Source organism: Agelaius tricolor, unplaced genomic scaffold (genome assembly GCF_023055355.1).
Source record: "Agelaius tricolor isolate 1412-34295 unplaced genomic scaffold, bAgeTri1.0.p SCAF_5, whole genome shotgun sequence".
Classification (NCBI taxonomy): Eukaryota; Metazoa; Chordata; class Aves; order Passeriformes; family Icteridae; genus Agelaius; species Agelaius tricolor.
The window spans coordinates 44,986,381-45,003,002 of NW_027269265.1; the positions used below are offsets into that span (position 1 = coordinate 44,986,381).

General features: G+C 39.5%; 1 protein-coding gene across 5 annotated transcripts in view; it reads left to right on the forward strand.

The window, feature by feature from the left end:
• The window catches only part of LRRC56 (leucine rich repeat containing 56), a 61,497-nt gene that overhangs the window by 4,975 nt on the left and 39,900 nt on the right, over positions 1–16,622 (forward strand). For 2 of the 5 annotated variants that reach the window (XM_071427664.1, XM_071427662.1), the window contains exons 1-3: positions 6,664–6,769; positions 11,705–11,777; positions 15,413–15,500. Coding sequence is in view for 4 of the 5 variants with exons in the window: in XM_071427662.1 (XP_071283763.1) it covers positions 15,461–15,500 (40 nt within the window). In the remaining variant the exon portion in view is untranslated. Of the gene's footprint in view, positions 1–6,604; positions 6,770–11,704; positions 11,778–15,412; positions 15,501–16,622 lie in introns of those variants that run through there. The other 3 variants (XM_071427660.1, XM_071427661.1, XM_071427659.1) reach the window with 2 other exon arrangements.

Below are 16,622 nucleotides of genomic sequence, written 5' to 3' on the forward strand. Positions count from 1 at the left end.
TCCTGTGTACCTTGTCATTAGCTATCCATGATAGCATCCCTTCATAAGATAAAGAGGATTTTAACTAGACCACCCTCATTGCTCCCTTATTTAATGTCTGGACACTGTTAGATAAAAGCTTGTGGTCATGAAGGGTCAAATTTGGTTTCCTGATCCCTGGCTACCTTGATAAAATGGTGAAGGACTTACTGTTATCTGGTCCACTGAAACAATTTAAGTGCATTTGGCAACCTTCTGAGAGTGAAAGCATTGGTACCTTGGAGATCTGTTTTTCATAACCCCTGTTGTTTACCAACTATCCCCACCTCCTGCTCTCTGCTTTGCTTTTCTAGGGCTCATTGTGGGGACAGAAAAGAGAAGAGTGTCTTGAGATGGTTTCTTACAGCAGGAAGTTCACCTATAGATACAAAAACCCCTCAATCTGTAGCATCTGGCAGTATCTCAGGATTTAGATTATCCATATTCATCCATGACCACTGTCTAGAGACTTGCTGTACATAGAGAATCAATGAACATTTGTAGCCAGCCAGAAATTACCACTGACCATCTTCCACCACAGGACTATAAAAACTAAAACCAATTGATTAGACTTCAGTTTATTTTTTCTTTGAAATGTAATAGAAGATATAATAGAGAGTGGTTTGCTTTTATATCCTGCTATGAGGACGTTTTGTTGAGGAATACACTGACAGCAGGAGGCTGGGTGTGCAGCTGCAGTGGGAGCTGCAGGTTTGTGCCCTGGGTGGGGGACACAGGGCTTTGCACAGCAAAAGGCACATGTGCCAGCTCGAGCTGTTTCTGTGTTACTGCACCACAATTAAATTGCTTTAGGCTTCCAGACATCTGGGACTCTCCCATGGGAAACCCAGGGCTGAGCCAGTGAGGAAACCCTGTCTGACTGTGTGAGTGTGGGGTGTGCAGGGACCAAGAGGGGCACCCTGGGGTCAGTGGAGTCACCCACTCTGAAGAGACTTTGGTCCCAACAGCGAAAGTCTGGGGTGGTGGGAATGTGAATGTCAGAGTGGCTCCTGGATGGACATACAGGGAAGTTTCCTTAAAAATTTGGCAATCTAGCTCCAGAATTATGTAATATGGGGGCATTGTCAGCTCACATGATAAAACATTTCTCATCACCCTGCTCAGCAGGATCTCAGGGGAAAAGTATTATATATGCAATTGTAATGATGAAATTATTATTTTATATATCTACATGGAATCTGTAGATATATAAAGGAGAACTTGGTGACATTTAAAGGCATTGCCTTTTTATTATTACTTACATTTTTAAATAATATTAGACATCTTTTATCTCAACTGTGTCTGGGTTGTAGCATGCATTTTCTTCTCTGGAATCACTGCTGCTTTGAGTGATAGCACAGTTTGAACTCAGCTCCATGCATGGGGGCATTACAACATCCACAAAGCTCCCAAGAGCTCTCCCTGAGGAGTCTGTGGGACATAGATCCCGAGGCTTACCTGTCATGGTTGTGGTAATTGTAGAGCAGGATTTTTATTTAATAGCAAAGTACTGTTAGAACACTCTTATAGATTTAAAATCATAAATAAGGAAGGTGAACAAATGAGATAAATCAGTACACTTGCTTTATATGCACATTTGGATGCTTGAACCAAGGCCTCAAATTGACTGAACCACTTACACAAAAATATCATCGTAAACATTCGAGTCATTCAGTGTCATTAAAGTCAGTGAATTTTTAATTATATTAAATGGGATATTGTTATCTTAATATTTCAGCTTTCCCTTAAAAGCTTTTTTTCTTTAGTGGGACATAGAAAGGGAATCTTTATGAATGCTCTTTGCATGATCCCTTGGTATTAAAGTAGCATTACTGAAGTAGGTGTTACCTAGTTCTGCTTAACAAAACCAGAAGATTTAAATCAGATTGTTTAGTCATACGCACGCACACAAAAAAGTCATATTAATAACAGGACTGATGTCTTATTTTTCAGCTTTTTAGAAGCTGCACCTGCTAAAATAGACTGATGTGTTGCAGGATGCTTTATATTACATGAATGTTGCAGTAACTGTTTTTGCCATTATGGGTGGATTATTGTAACAGTAGTTTCCTGATGACATCATAGTAAATTCCAGCTGCCCAAACAGTTATTTTCCAGAAGAGGTTATCTGCAGTGCACTTGTGCAAAATTACACTTAGAAAGGGAACTCGTAGTTCTCTTGGGACTTGTAAACCAAACGTTTTGTCAAATCTGTAGTAAATACAGAATTCTTTGTTTTCATTCTGTGTCACTGGTAACAGTATGGGCACTACTGTAATTTGTGGTTCTGAATTAAACAGACAAAAATTATATTATGCAAGACAAGAGAAATGGAAGTCTGCAGTGCAAGCTTCCTGTCATGAAAGGATAGATAGCACAATGGTTCTCAAATGAGCTTTTTTCCTAGATAATGTTTTGGCTGGTGACCAAAAATTATAGATAAGGGTCCTGAGATTGCAGTGCCCCCACTGAAATGGCACACTTTGTGTCCAGTGAAGGCATGAGTAGCCACAGAGGAGGAGAGGATGCTGGATGAGAAACTGGCCTGAGGCAGTAGAGATTCCTTTTTGTATGAGATGTTAATATATAGAGGTATATGCCTTTCCTAGAGTGAATTTTGATTAATTACCATTGTTTGGGGGGTTGTTTTGTTTTTAAATGGTAACTTAATTGCTTGGACAAGCTGTTTAGGTAATGTCATGAAGGCTCCATTAGAAATTATCATGCCTAGTCACACAGTTCAGAGGTTCTTTCCTAGTCTTAAGAAGTTGTAATTAATATTGAGTCAAACATTTCTGGCAATTGCTGAATTTGAAATGAGTATTAATATATATTTAATGAAGAATACACCATCCTGTTGCTGACTCTTCGATAAATCTTGTAGCAGGAAAATAAAATCTTGGAGTCTTACCAGATTGTCAGACCCTAAGAACATCAAATAACTATTCTCTGCCAATTTCTTCCTAGCAAATTACAGTATTCTGAGGGGATTTTAAGTAACATGTTGTTCCAAGGATCATTTAATTTTAATAATGGTGTTCATTACTGGTATTTATATATGTTGAAAGTGTCCTGCAGTTTTTAATGAACTGTCACAACATGTCTGTGAATTGAATAACTTACCATGATTACACACTCTCACTTGGGTAAGGAGAGTGGCAGCATTGGAGGAGGTTGGCAGATTAACTCTTTGTAGAATTCAAAATCTTCCATCTTACTGCTTTGGTCATTTGATTTCTCCTGCACTCAATGACTATTTGCTTCTAGTTATCCACACAAGTATGAGCCTGTCAAGTTAAGACTTTTGACGCAAATCCTGCAAAAACTAATTTATTGGTTTCTTTCCATCTTTTATTCTTCTCAGTGTTCACATGCAGTATAAAACCCCATTATTTTCCAGCCATTTTCTCTTCCCCTGACACACTCATGTGCTTACCAGTACTGCTGTGCTGTCCCACTGGATTCACTGCAGGTTTGTGCTAGGTGCAGTTAGCTTCCATCCTTGTGTGTCCTACAAAGCACTGGGGGGATGATTCTGTTCAGCACATGGATCCAACATACATCCAGTGCAACCACCTTGTTTGTGAAGGAAATCCTCAGGTTCGTGGCTTTTTAGACCTCTTTCGTGACAGCAGAAGTCTTTGCAGTCCCTGTGAACTGTCCCACTGAGGCTAACACTCATTTGGGGCAGTGTTGGCTTGTCCTGTGTGTTTGGCAGAGCTGTAGGTTCATCAGATGGACCTGATGAAAATAATCAATGTAACTCCTGTGTCTCTAGGAGGACAAATGTGCCAGGCCCCCTTCTTGCTCCTACACTGTGCTGGAGATTTCAGAGGTTCATGCATTTTATTAAATATTGGCACCTCACCACTAGGATTTCTGCACTCTTAATTTTTCTACAATCTCATTTTGAATGTGTTATTTTGATCCATGTTCAGAAAGAGATTCTTTAGTCTCTGGAGAAAGCTTTGAAGTGATAGAAAAAAATATAGTTTTGCTCGCTGACAATAATTCAACTTGATCCCGAACAATTTGTAATGAAAATACTTTTCTCCTCACTAATCCAATGTTACAATAATTACAAGAGCAGATCAATAGCAGGAAGTCTAAAACAAAGTATTACTTCAGATATTAAGCCACAAATTGATCTCCTTCTTGTCAAGCCTAAAGTAAATGCTGTATCAACATGTTTCAAAGATTTGAGGATGTTCTGAAATGTGATGGTGATGCCCCAACAGAGAGAGAACAGTAATTTGTTTGATGTGTGTTAACTCTTTGCAGCCTGCATCTACAAAATCCTGCTGTTATCTCATTTTGCACTCACACATTACAACAGTGTTCTCTGACTGCCGCTCCACTTGGCTCTGAAAACGCACAAGATAATCTCTGGATAATAACAGTCCTCATTTGAATTAGAAAGAACCACCAACACTTGCACACAATCCAACACAAGTCTTGTGCAATTGACAAAGGATTCCAGAATTTATGTGACAAGAATATTCTACTCCAAATCAGTTATTGGCCAAAATAATTCCTTCTTAGGAAAATAATGGCAACACCAGAAGGTCTTCATATCACAGAAGATTGTTTAATTTTTCTGAGACAACTGATGACTCTTGCAAATCTATACTGACAAATCATACTCACCTGTTAAAGTAGAGGAAAAAAAGTCTGATAAATTCTAGAATTCTTTAGAAAAAGAAACAGGTAATAGAAATTTGTATATTGTAACTTTTCTTCTAAAATGCAGGACACAGTGTTTTTGAGGTCTCTTTACCCTCTAATCGGATGAAGTATGGAAGTTGTCCTTACGCTACTGTAGGCATACTGAGGTTTTAGAAGCTGCAAATATCACTACTCAATTCACTTTATGGTGAATTTACTGTCTTATTTTATAAGACAGTAAGAAAGATTGAAAAGAGTCCTGTGACTCTGAAGAATTTGTTCCTGAACATGTTTTTAAGGCATTGAATATTGCTGTGGCTTAGGTGTAGAACATTTGAGCAGTCAGCTTCTCCTGTAGGAGTGCTTGCCAGGTAGGTGAAGTAAAAAGGAAGGAAAGGAAGGAAAAAGTAGGGTTTGCTTTCTATGGGCTTCTTCTGCCCTGACAAGTGTACACAAGGAGGACTTAGGAGTCTGAGGATTTGGTTCCTCCCTTCAGAGTGTAGTAGGTTCTGCAGGGTCAGGTTTGGTGTATCATCGGTTTTTTGTTGCTGTTTTTGTTTGGGTAAGGGCTGCTGGTTTTTTTCTGACAGTACAGAGACTTTTGAATTTTTTTTCTTGTGCACATGAAGAATTTTGACTGGACTTGAGCAGTCAAAAGAAGAAGTCTTTTTGATCCAGATTTCTTTCACTTTGTACCCGGCCAGTCCTCTCAAGTAGAGATGACCAGCTGAGCAGTCAGAACTCCTATTTGTCCTAACAGAAGTTACTCCTCTGTTTAACTGTTTATTAGTCTGAGGAGGAAGGAAAGTGGTAATTCTCAGGTCTTGGCCACCACTGATGCTTTGTCAGCCAGTTATGATTAGCTTGATCATTTAATTACTTTTCCAGCACTAAGAATAAATATTACTTCGCAGTGGAGAACAGAACAAAACTGCAGGTGTCCCTTCAGCAAAGCAAGACAGCTTTTCTCTAGTCTAGTCTTTAGTTGTTACAGTAGTGTTTCCAGCTGTGATACTTCCTTGTTGCCAAGTAGTAGTAAATAGCTGTATAAATCACAGTAATGCTTGTACCATTTGGGTACAGCTGATTGCTTTTTTACTCTAACGGGTGTACATATGCTTACTCTCATATTTCAAAGTTAATTGTTAATATTTCTGTGAAAGTGATATCTTTGGGAATTGAAGAATGACCACATCTGAAGTGCTTCATCTTCAAACTTTGTATTTCATTCCTCAATTGAAGGAAACACAATTTTATTTAAATTGTATTCTTAATTTATTTTCTCCAAGACTGTCTTTAGAACTAAAAGTCAGTAGCCATTGCCTGCCTAACCTAGAGTCAGTAACAGTGCTGGGATGTTTGATTTAGGACAGCAAACACAGACAGGTTTTGTCCGTGCTACTTGCAGGCAGAGCTCAAAATGCTTGAGAGGTGGTGTTGTGCCTTGGTACTGGCACTTGCAGTCTGGAGTCCAGCAGAGTTTTGCTGGGGTGTTGCTCATGTTTCTCAAGAGGAAAGGGGTAGGCAGGCAGCCTGTGTGGGTGGGAAGCTCACTAACACTGGAGAAGGATGAGTGGAGTAGTGAGGAGGCTGGAAAGGTGTCCTGAGTTGTTTGTTCTTAGCTTTCTTCTTTGTACAGAGCTTTAGGCATGCCCAGCTTCTTGTGTACCTGCAAACATAGCTTGCTATGGAAGCTTACACTCAAAGCTGAATGGGGTGTGAGACTTAGGTAACTCTTGAGGGTGAAGAAAAGGAGGAACATGTTATGTAATGCATAGCTTTGGGTTTGTGCTGGTTAAAGAAACCTGTATCTCCACAGGCATTTTCTGTCTTGCAATAGGAGTCAAAATAGATTTTGCTGACAGGAAAATAATAAATATGGGTAGAAAAATCCGACTGCTTGTTATCCTTTTGTCCAAAGCATGTTGAGATGGACCTGAAGTGGAATCCTGACAGAGTTTCTCATCCAGGCTCATCTGAAGACCAGGAAACTGATTTGAATTGGCAAGGCAACCCAAATCCCAGTCTGCTGATTGAAGATGATGGAGAGCTGCTTATGGAGGAACATCTTTCCCCCAGGAAACTGGTGAGTAGACATCCAACTTTTTGATGAAGTGAAAGAGGCAAACTGGCATATACAGAGCTGTATTAACCTTCCAACTGCTATTGTACTGATTGTGGATTGTTGCCTCTCTGGCATTTAGATTTCTGAGTAAAGTAGATTCTGTCTTATGAAAGTATATCAAATGTTTGTCCTCCTTTCACCTTGTTTCCTATCCAAAGTATTCCCAGCATGATTGTGGCTGTGTTTATTGCTAGGAATCTTGAAGCAGCGTGAAGAAAAGTACAGGTAGCATAATTATGGTCTACACAGATCTCATTAATGCCATCTGGAGTACCTTGAATCTTAGCATTAGAGAAATAATTTACATTAATCTTGTTCTAAAGATTGGAAATGTAACTTTAAAAGCACGAGTTTTTTTTCCTCTGAGTTGTGAAATCCTCTGTCCTGCTAAGAAGCCAATTAAAATACTCCGCAAATTATAGAAGTACTTTCTATACATGTCAAAGTGGGAGGAATTTCAAAGCATATTTAAAAGCCATGTTCCTTTTAGACTGGGGGAAATGATTTTGCTATGCAGCCTGTTGAAAGAGAGTCACATGCTGAAATCTTCATGAAAGAATTCACTTTGTGAAATATTTGTGAAAGACTACTTGGTTGCACACTGGATTGTACTTGCTCAGGGCTAATTAAGGATGAAATCCTGTGGGATGTGTATGAGCTGACCAAACAAGGTCACTTTTCCACACCAAAGGAAGGGAGAGTTGAGAGCAGAACTTGAGGAGAGAGACTTTCTGTGTTGCAGACCTACAGAAGAATCTCTCCTGGTGCGGAGCATTTGTGAAAGACAGATGGGGCTGCCAAGGCTGTGGTTCAGGTACTCCCAGCAGCCAGGGTGGTGATTGCAGGCATCCACAATCCCCTCTGTATCCCCTGCACCAGTGGGGAGACACGAGCTTCCACAGGAGCATATTCCAGCTGTGGGTTTACACCACTCCCTAGCCACTCCCCAGCCACATTCCAGAAACCATTCTGACCATATGCTGTAGATTAGGCAGAACTATTGTTCCCTAATTAGACAAGTTTTTTAGTGTTTATAAAATGGTTGAAGGTGCAAAAACCCCTTCCTGCAGAGTGGATATTTTAAGCATTCTGGAGAAAAATTGCTGCATGGTTGTATGGTCTGTGCTGTTCACTTTCCTTGGGCTCCTGAGAACCTCTGACCACTTCTTGGTCTTTTTTTAAAACCTGGCATAGAATTGGACCAGTTTAATGTGTTTGTGGCCTGCAACAGCCTGTATAAATTGATGGGAGCCTCTCAGATTAGTCTGTATTGTTAGGGCACGAACCAAAGCCCATTAGAGTAACCAAAACAGCTGCCCTCTGATTCAATCAACTCTGAATGAAACCCTTAGGAAGTTCTTTTATTGGCATGAAGTTCTCTTTCTGAACCTCTGCTGCTTTTAATTCACAGCAAACTGTAAGCAGAAAAGTATATGTAAGGCAACATTACCTACATCCCATGAAGTTGCTGTTTATTACTCTGTAACTTTTTAAAAAATGCAGATAAGAAGTTAAATAATTGAGTTTTGCCTTTTTTGAGATTGTTGGTTTTAACATTTGTAAGGAATCTCATTTCAAAGATTCTTTTAAGTGAAGTACACTGTCCTGCTAATTTTTCTGGACACAGTTATTTCCAGTCCTGGAACCTAGCATTTGTGTTGGCATAGCTGGGATACTTCCTGCTCAGAGGAAAAACTACATGACATTGTCAAGGAAACATTTACAGTGTTTATAGCTTGTTTTAATAACATACCCCATCTATCTATTCTCTGACCTTTATGTTGAACATATGCACTGCTGCCATAAATTTACTTCCTCTGGATTTGCGAATGTTCAAACATTTAATACAAAACAAGTTTTCACATGCATAATTCTTTAAGGACCCATATGCCATTGACAGTCAAATGGTTTGAAAGGTTGTCTTGTTTAAATCAATACAGCTGCAGTATCTTTTTGATTGTTTTATTGATGTGAATATTTTAGGAGTTATTGATTGTATCCATTGAAGTGCTCTGAGAAGGAAACTAATAGACTTTTAAAATACAGGCTCATTAAAGTAAAATTGTTTTACATTCAAATAAGGGCATGGGCCACACTTCTGTGGTGTTGTGTAGGCAAATTTTGGACACCTTATGGATGCTCCTGAGGAAAGTTTTTTTTCCTGAGACACATACTCAGCTTTACTCCATGTCCTCACAATGGTCTGTCTTGCATCAGTTTGGTTTGAGTTTGGGGAAGCTGCGAAGTCTCATTGTGCGTATTCTGTGTAGATTTGGCACCTTGAACTGCAGCCTGATTTCTGTGTGAACATTTGGGTAATTTTTCCCTTTTTCCAGAGGGATGGCTGTCTGTTTTGTAGTGAAACCATTATCAGTCTGCATTATTAAGAACTGTCTAAAACTTGTGACACTTGAGTTCCTTCACTTTTATCCACTTGCTGCATTGTTTTCCTCCAAAGAGAGGAAAGTTTGGCTTGGACTGATTTTTTTTTTTTTTTTCCCTTTCCTTTCTTGCCTTCTTGGACCATGTAGAACAAAAGACAACTTCTACAAAACCATTGGACCGTTGCCCATTTTCTTCCTCTCCATTGTGGATCCCTTCATTTAGACTTTATGCTCATTCACCACAGAGGTTGTGGTCTTCTGTAGTCTTGTTTCAGCATAATGTTCACTTCAAATCCTGGATGATTCTATATTATTCTATATTTTCATTATGTTAACCACATCTTCTAGTTTCTTCGTGCTGCCAGCTCTCTTGCTGCCCTGTTGTGTTACATCTTTTTATATTTGAATGTCCTTCATCCAAGATACAGGTCAAAAGCTTTTGATGCAAGAGTTGTATCATTAGATGTCATTTTTATTCTTTCTGCTAATATCAATATCAGTTTTCTGGTGTACTCTTTAATCTTCTTCTATATGAATAGGAATTCTTGCTTTTCCATTTGTGCCTGTCCTAGTAATATTTTCAGCTCTATATTTTCCTAGTTATTTTCCTATTAATATTTCTCTGCTCTGCCCATCCTTATGTGTGGTTGTTAGATATTTAGGAATACCAGAGTGAGCAAGTTCTCACTTTGTTCTGAAAACTGGCTAACAATGGCCAATTAATTTTTAACTCTATTAGGGCTATGACACAGATTTTTCATTAAATGTGGACAAACTGAAATTAAGGGCGCCACCTGTCTTTAATCACATTTTTATTTTCTTCTATCAACCCCCATCCTCTCCCTGCTGTTTGCAATGGATCTTTTCCTGACTTCCACTAAAAGCATTCCACTTCTCAGAGGAAACTCATTTTACAAGGTCAAATGATCTTCCAGACATTGTCACATTATAAAACCCAATCACGTTTGTGTGTGATCTTTAGAGAAGAAAGGAACTATTCTCTAATTTTGCTTTTTATTGATCCTGCTCCAACTAATCGTGTTTTCCAAACTTTGGAACACGTGTTCGGATGTGGTGTTTAGTTTTGTTGCTCAGGAGCTTAGGGTGTATTTCATATGGTATGCACTCATCCTCATGGGAAAAAGAAAATGCTGGAGGGTCCTGGAACAACAGATTGGATTCTTGCTGAAGTGGCTCAATTGTTTCCTTTTTTCCTTTTGCAGAAAGTTTTCCTCACAGCTGTAAGATAAATGGATTTGAGGAAAATAACTGGACATCAAGAAAGTGCAGAATCTTGATAAATTAGGTAGAGTAAGGGAATGGAAGGAACTGAATTTGACTGAATTTGGATCTGCTGAATCCTTCATTATGGATGAATCTCTTCATCTGAGCTGAGAGAAGAGTGTATTTACATGTATATGCTGAAAGTAGAGAAATACAGCTAAATATTTTAGTTATGGGCATTTGCAGCATTTAGACCTTTTGAAAGGAAGTTTGCATGTAGGGCCACAGAGAAGTTCTGTTCCCTTTTATTGTTTTATTGCATCACTTAAGGCCTATTAATTTGCCAATATTTTTCTTAGAAGAAATATTTTGTCATACTTTTAGCAACTTTTTTTTTTTTTTTTTTTTTTTTTTGGTGAAGGAGAGATTATACCTTGACAAAAAAAAAAAGGCAATAAACACATGAATGGACATGAATTTAGAATTTGCATACAGGTGTAGTATTCAAAGAGAACAAGCTCACCACTCTGGAATTCCTGTCTTAGCCAAATTAACCAGGATCAGCAAAATAAATGCACAGATGGAAATATTTCTCTGACAGCTGCATGCAACTTGTTCTTCAGCAACATGCCTACTTTTCTTGGAGTATGTGAAAAATCTAGGGAAGAGAAAAGACATCAGTTGTGTGTGCCAGTTTTGACTGAACAGATATTATTTGTCAATTAAGGAATTTACAGATAGCTGTGGGATTTGAACTGGATTTCCCAGCATCCCCAGGTGACTGCTCTGCCAGGTGGGAAGCTCTATGAGCACAGAAGTATTTCTCACTTGCAATTTTCTACAGAATACTTACTGGCTTTTCTTGTCAGTCAGAAAAGAAGCTTTCCAAGCCAGTGCACAGTCCCCAGTTGGCCAGACATTTTGCATGGTGGGAATGGTTTGTGAAACATCATGGACTTGGTTCTTAAAATACTGGCTAAATTATTTACCAACAGATTCTTCATGAAAAATAGTTTTACTCCTATTTTGAAGGAGGTGAAAAAATGTAAAGTGAGCTTTATTAATCTTTATATATATAAAAAAAGTATACAAAGTATCTTCAAAGACTTGTGCAGTGCTTTACCATGGAAATGTGTCCTTTCAAATAAACAAATTTACAGTGGAGTGTCAAACTGTTGCTCAGGATCAACCTTTCAGGCCACCTTCTTGAACGTGATGTGCCAGAAAGGTTTTGATGTTTGATTTTTTTTCAGGAAACGTCTCTCTCTAACTGATACCTACCTTACAGGGCTGCAGATGGTGGCAAGCAGAGTCCTCTCTGAATACCAACACTCAGCTTGGAATTATATTGGTTTTTCAAGGTATCTTTTTGATTTAAAATAGTTGTGAATCTATCCCACTCTTTGTCTAGAACAGATCCTTGGTCCCTTTCTGTTTGCTGTACATGGAGGCTGAGCAGCTGGAAACAGCCAAAGAAATACCTGGATGTACAGCACCTTCATGTCTGTAAGCATTCCTGGGGCACAGGCAGAGACATTCTGTCCCTGGCTGTCAGAACAGCCCATTAAGCTATGGGCAGGCAGTCATTGCCTGAAATCACAGTGGGACACCTCTGAATTAGGGCAGGAGCCTGTCCTAGACCTGGAATGGCCTAGGAATGAAGAGAGACAGAGCATTGAGCATCACTTCTATCTACATGATGTCAGACATCTCTCTGTCCAAGCTGATGACCCCTTCAGTGTGTTGGGTCACGATTTTTTTTTCTCTTGCAGAAAAATTCATCCAAAATATCCCTTCTCTCAAGTTTTGATGGAGGTTCCCATGCTTTGACATTAAACAGCAGCATAGAAAGAAGATCCTGCAAAATAGCTTGAATCTTTGCTTAAATGTTTCCACGTCCTTTCCTAAATGTCCCCATTCCTGGTGTCAGAATTTTAGCTGTGACATGAGAAGTATCCCACTTGCAGGTGCAGCAGCATGCCAAGAATGGTGTCTGGAGAGTAGCAATGCCTAACAATCTTCCATAGGAACCATTCCCCACGTATCCTCCTCTTGAACTGCTGCTCTGTCCTTTGCTTGCTGACTCTCTTGCAGTCAGCATCTGGGGTCTCAGTGCTTTAGTGCCTTTAAATGAGCTCATATCCTCCACCCAAGAGCATTTCCCATTTCCTTCATGTACTACACTATCTTGTGCATCCCCCAGCAAATTGGTTTCAAGCTGTCCCAGCATCTCCTCACCATCAGCAGATGGAAGGACAGTGATTGTCATAGAGACTCTTGGAAATGCAGAACAGGGAGGTGGGCACTGAGAGTATATGGAGTTTGTCTCATCTGGTTAGCACATGCTTCAGGGCAGCTATCTATAGTTCAAAGAGCTGCTGCTGACAGCCAATAACCCTTTCCAGCACTGGAGTCACAGTTCTGCCTATTGCAGTACAAAATATGGGTGCACTGAGCAGCTCATCTCTCAGACAGTGGGAAAGGTACAGATAGTGGATCAGGAAGAGGAAAAGGAGGGCAAGGAGTGACACTGGTAATCCCTGATATGAAAAAAAGGAATAGGGAACCCTAGACAAGGGGAGAATATAACTTCATGCGGGTTTTATGCTTGGATTTTGAAAAAAAAAAAAGATCAGGGAGCAGAACTGTGAAGGGAGGCTGTCTGCAATACAGCAGGGGAAGGACAGCATGCAGGGAACTTGCAGACAGCAAAGGAGAAAAGGACAAAAAAAGAAGCAAAGACTCCTTGGGGTATCAGGACCTTTTGCTACTCAACTGACAGTGTGTCTGACCCTGAGCTTATTACTTGTTCTGAAACTTCCTCCTGTTCTGATGTAGGCTCTTAAAACTATTTTGATGGCAAGGAGGGAGGTATTTTTCAGAAGCTTCTTCCTTTAATGACAGTGAGCTTGCATCCACATCCAGCAATCCAAGTGCATGGTTTCATGCCAGGACATCAGCTAGCTCTCGTTTCACACATAATCTCGTGCTATGTGACAGACAGTGTCATCTGCTGAAAAGGGTTACTGCAGAATGTGGCTTGCCATGAGAGATCTTGTGTTCACTTGGAGGGAGAAAGCTGTCTGTAGCTGTTAAGTTTGCTGCCTTTGCAAGAGCAAAACACATTTTGTGGTGGCTGCATGTGGTGATAGAGTCTTAGAAGCTTTCTTATGTTCAGCCTGTTTAAAATCACAGTTAAAATATTAAAAATAAGATTTAAAAATCATTTTAAACATAATGTTTTAAAAATAGTCGAAAGGCAGTTGAAGGTATTGGATAATTCTGTTTCTTAGGACTACACGTCAAGACCTTATAAAGGGGGACAGCTTTTCAAGAAGGAATGCTCAGCATTTTCTGGAAACCATGTCCTTTTGAACTGCCAGCTCAGTTACACTGACTGGCTTTAGTCCTTTGTAAGAGGATGTGGAACATCAGTGAAAGTTGCAGCCACTTGTGCACAATAAAAATATTACCTAATGAGCAGAAATGTTGCAAGCACCATTTTTTCCTTGCAAAATTAACTGGCTATTCTTGTGGGGTTTTTTCTTCCCAAAACTCATAAGCAGAGGTCATCCTAGACATTCCCTTCTAATGAATACATTCTCCGTTATTAAAAGAACCTAAAGAATGTTGTCGTTTTTAATAATGAGAAAATTTGGCTCCTGTATGTGGTGGTTAATGAATGACTTTCTGCCTTCACCTTAAGTAAAGGCCTTAAAAGTTGGTGACAATACTTTCAACTCCTGCTCTTGGTTGCATCATTGAGGAGGAAACTGATGCCAGGGCCAGACATTTCTTTGAAGTGGACATGTTCAGCCACACATCCTAATTCTTTTGACACAGAAAGGTGAAAATTTGTAAGTTTTATCACTATGTATAGCATCAACAATTTCAGGCAGTTAACATGATAAATAAACTTTGCTTCTCATTTTTCAAGGATTTTTTCAGACTCCTCCATGAACCACTAACCCATGAGGAAGAAAGGATATGGTTCTTCTGGTCTGTTTTGTTAAAACATTCATGCAACTAGGCTGATGCAAAGGAGGTGGTGGGATGTGCTCCCTGAATGAGGGAAACTGGGGAGAGAGAAATTGGATCATAGCAGGGAGAAACGGGATGAACGCAGTGGTAACGTGAGATTGATTCAGCTCCTTGTGGAGTTGCAGCCTTAGGATTTCACAGCCTTGCTGTGGTTTTCCCTGTCAGTCTTAGAGCTTCCCTCTCTCCTCTGTGTATAGCTTCTGCTTGTTTTGTTCCTCCTGCTTACCTCTGCCATGGCAAAATGTAAATGAATGATACACATGGCATGTGTATCTATCAACACAGACTTTAGGATGTTAAGAAAGATTAGAAAAGAGTCTGCATTCACACACACATCCTTGCTTAATGCAGTGGTTCATCCAATTATTACAATTTTGTAAAAATAATGAAGGATTTGGAAGGCCTCTATTTGCATTGCCTAGATACTTTCAAAGAAATTAATAATTCTTATAATTAGTGTAGTCTTCTGTCAGAAAAGTGAGTGGCTTGAGCTAAAATCATGTTTCTTTTTTATTGTTTTGGGTCAAAAGGTAAACAGTGTGCTTTGTTGAGTTTTACTACCAGCACCTGTTGAATTACAAGAGATGTTTAAAGTTAACACTTTCTATCTGCTGAGGATTAGTGCAAGACTTGTGCAAATCTTTAAGCATGGACATACTGTTTAAATAAAGTTAGGTGGCATGTAGGTCTGTTGTTGGTTTGCAGCCTGAATGTAACCCTGAGCCTTGACTTTTTAAGCAATGTATAAATTTTGGGAGACTAGAGTATTTTGGGCCTACAAGGAAAAAAGGTCTTTGAATACTGTGTTCATTTCAATGTGATTGCACATCTAGCCATGTTGACCTGAAATATATGTTGACAAAACACTGTTTGAAAATCTTTCTAGACCCTTTTGCTGCTGTGACTTCTGGTTTATTGCATGAGGGTACACATATATTTCTGCTTATCTTTACAGAAAATTTTGGCAGGGGTAGATGATCTGCAGCAAGTGAAGGCCCTAGAGATGCGAGTAGACACCAGAGAGATCAGCTTGGGGAACTTTGGTAAGAAACAATTTATTTTCTGCTCATCATCTTGAATTTTCCTTAATGGTGTCTTGACTGGGGATTCACTAACCAATAGCCAGTGAAAAGTACTGTCCTTCTCAAGAGTTCTTGAAACAGGATTTCCTCGTACCTCACACTCTTTGATCTCTGTCTTTGGTGTGAGGCTCTGAATAGGAAACTCTGGCAATGGGATGAGTGACGTCTCTTCTGTCTAAAGCAAATTAGTAATTAGTTTGGACAAATTTTTCTTGTATGGTATGCTAGGCCCTAAAAGAGCATTTACTCTTGTCTTTAGTGAAATAGGAGCCAAATGTCAGCTTCTCTCCACTGTGAGGTTTCCCTGTGACTGAGGAATTGCCAGCGCTATCAGGTGGCTTATGCTTCCAGCAGCTTGTCTTTGCACCCAGCCTCACTGAGCTGTGCTGGAAGATGAGCTGGAGGCAGGTCCTGCAGCTACATCATTTTGATGAGCCCCAAGCAGCCCTAACACTTGTCATTTGTTTTTATGTCATCCTCACTGAACCAGGGAAGTGAGAAGTACCAAAGGAATTTCCTCTGTAGCAGAGTTAATACTGAGAATATAAAGCCTAACTTTTTTTTTCCCAGCACCAGCAATCATTTTCTGTCATGTGGATTCCTACCACACCCAAGTCCATCTTTTTCTACATTGAAGCTGAGTAACTAGTGCAGGGTAATATTTTCTGTGCTGAAAAGGAGCCATGTCCCCAAAACTGTGTACTGGTTCTTTCAGACAAACAGTTAATTTTTCATATGCAAATGACTAATGTAACAGCTGACTAGCTTTAATGGGTCTTTTGATGTCTATTTGTCAAGAATGGTTGAGCAAGAACAGTGAAGGGGGCTTTTGTTTTGTATTTTTAGCCCCTTTGTATTGGTTATTCTGTTTATTTCATGATTAAGTCTCTTTCTCATAGGCACTTGATAATTTAAGGTAAGTTACATCAATTTCTTTCAGAGATCATAATCTATTCAATCATGTTTCAACTAATCCAGTTGATAAGGAAATCTCATTATGCCATTTCTATTATGCTCAAAAGTGGTGCTCCCATTCCTATGCCATTTTACATTAGCTGTGACAGGCTAGCAAAATGTTTCACC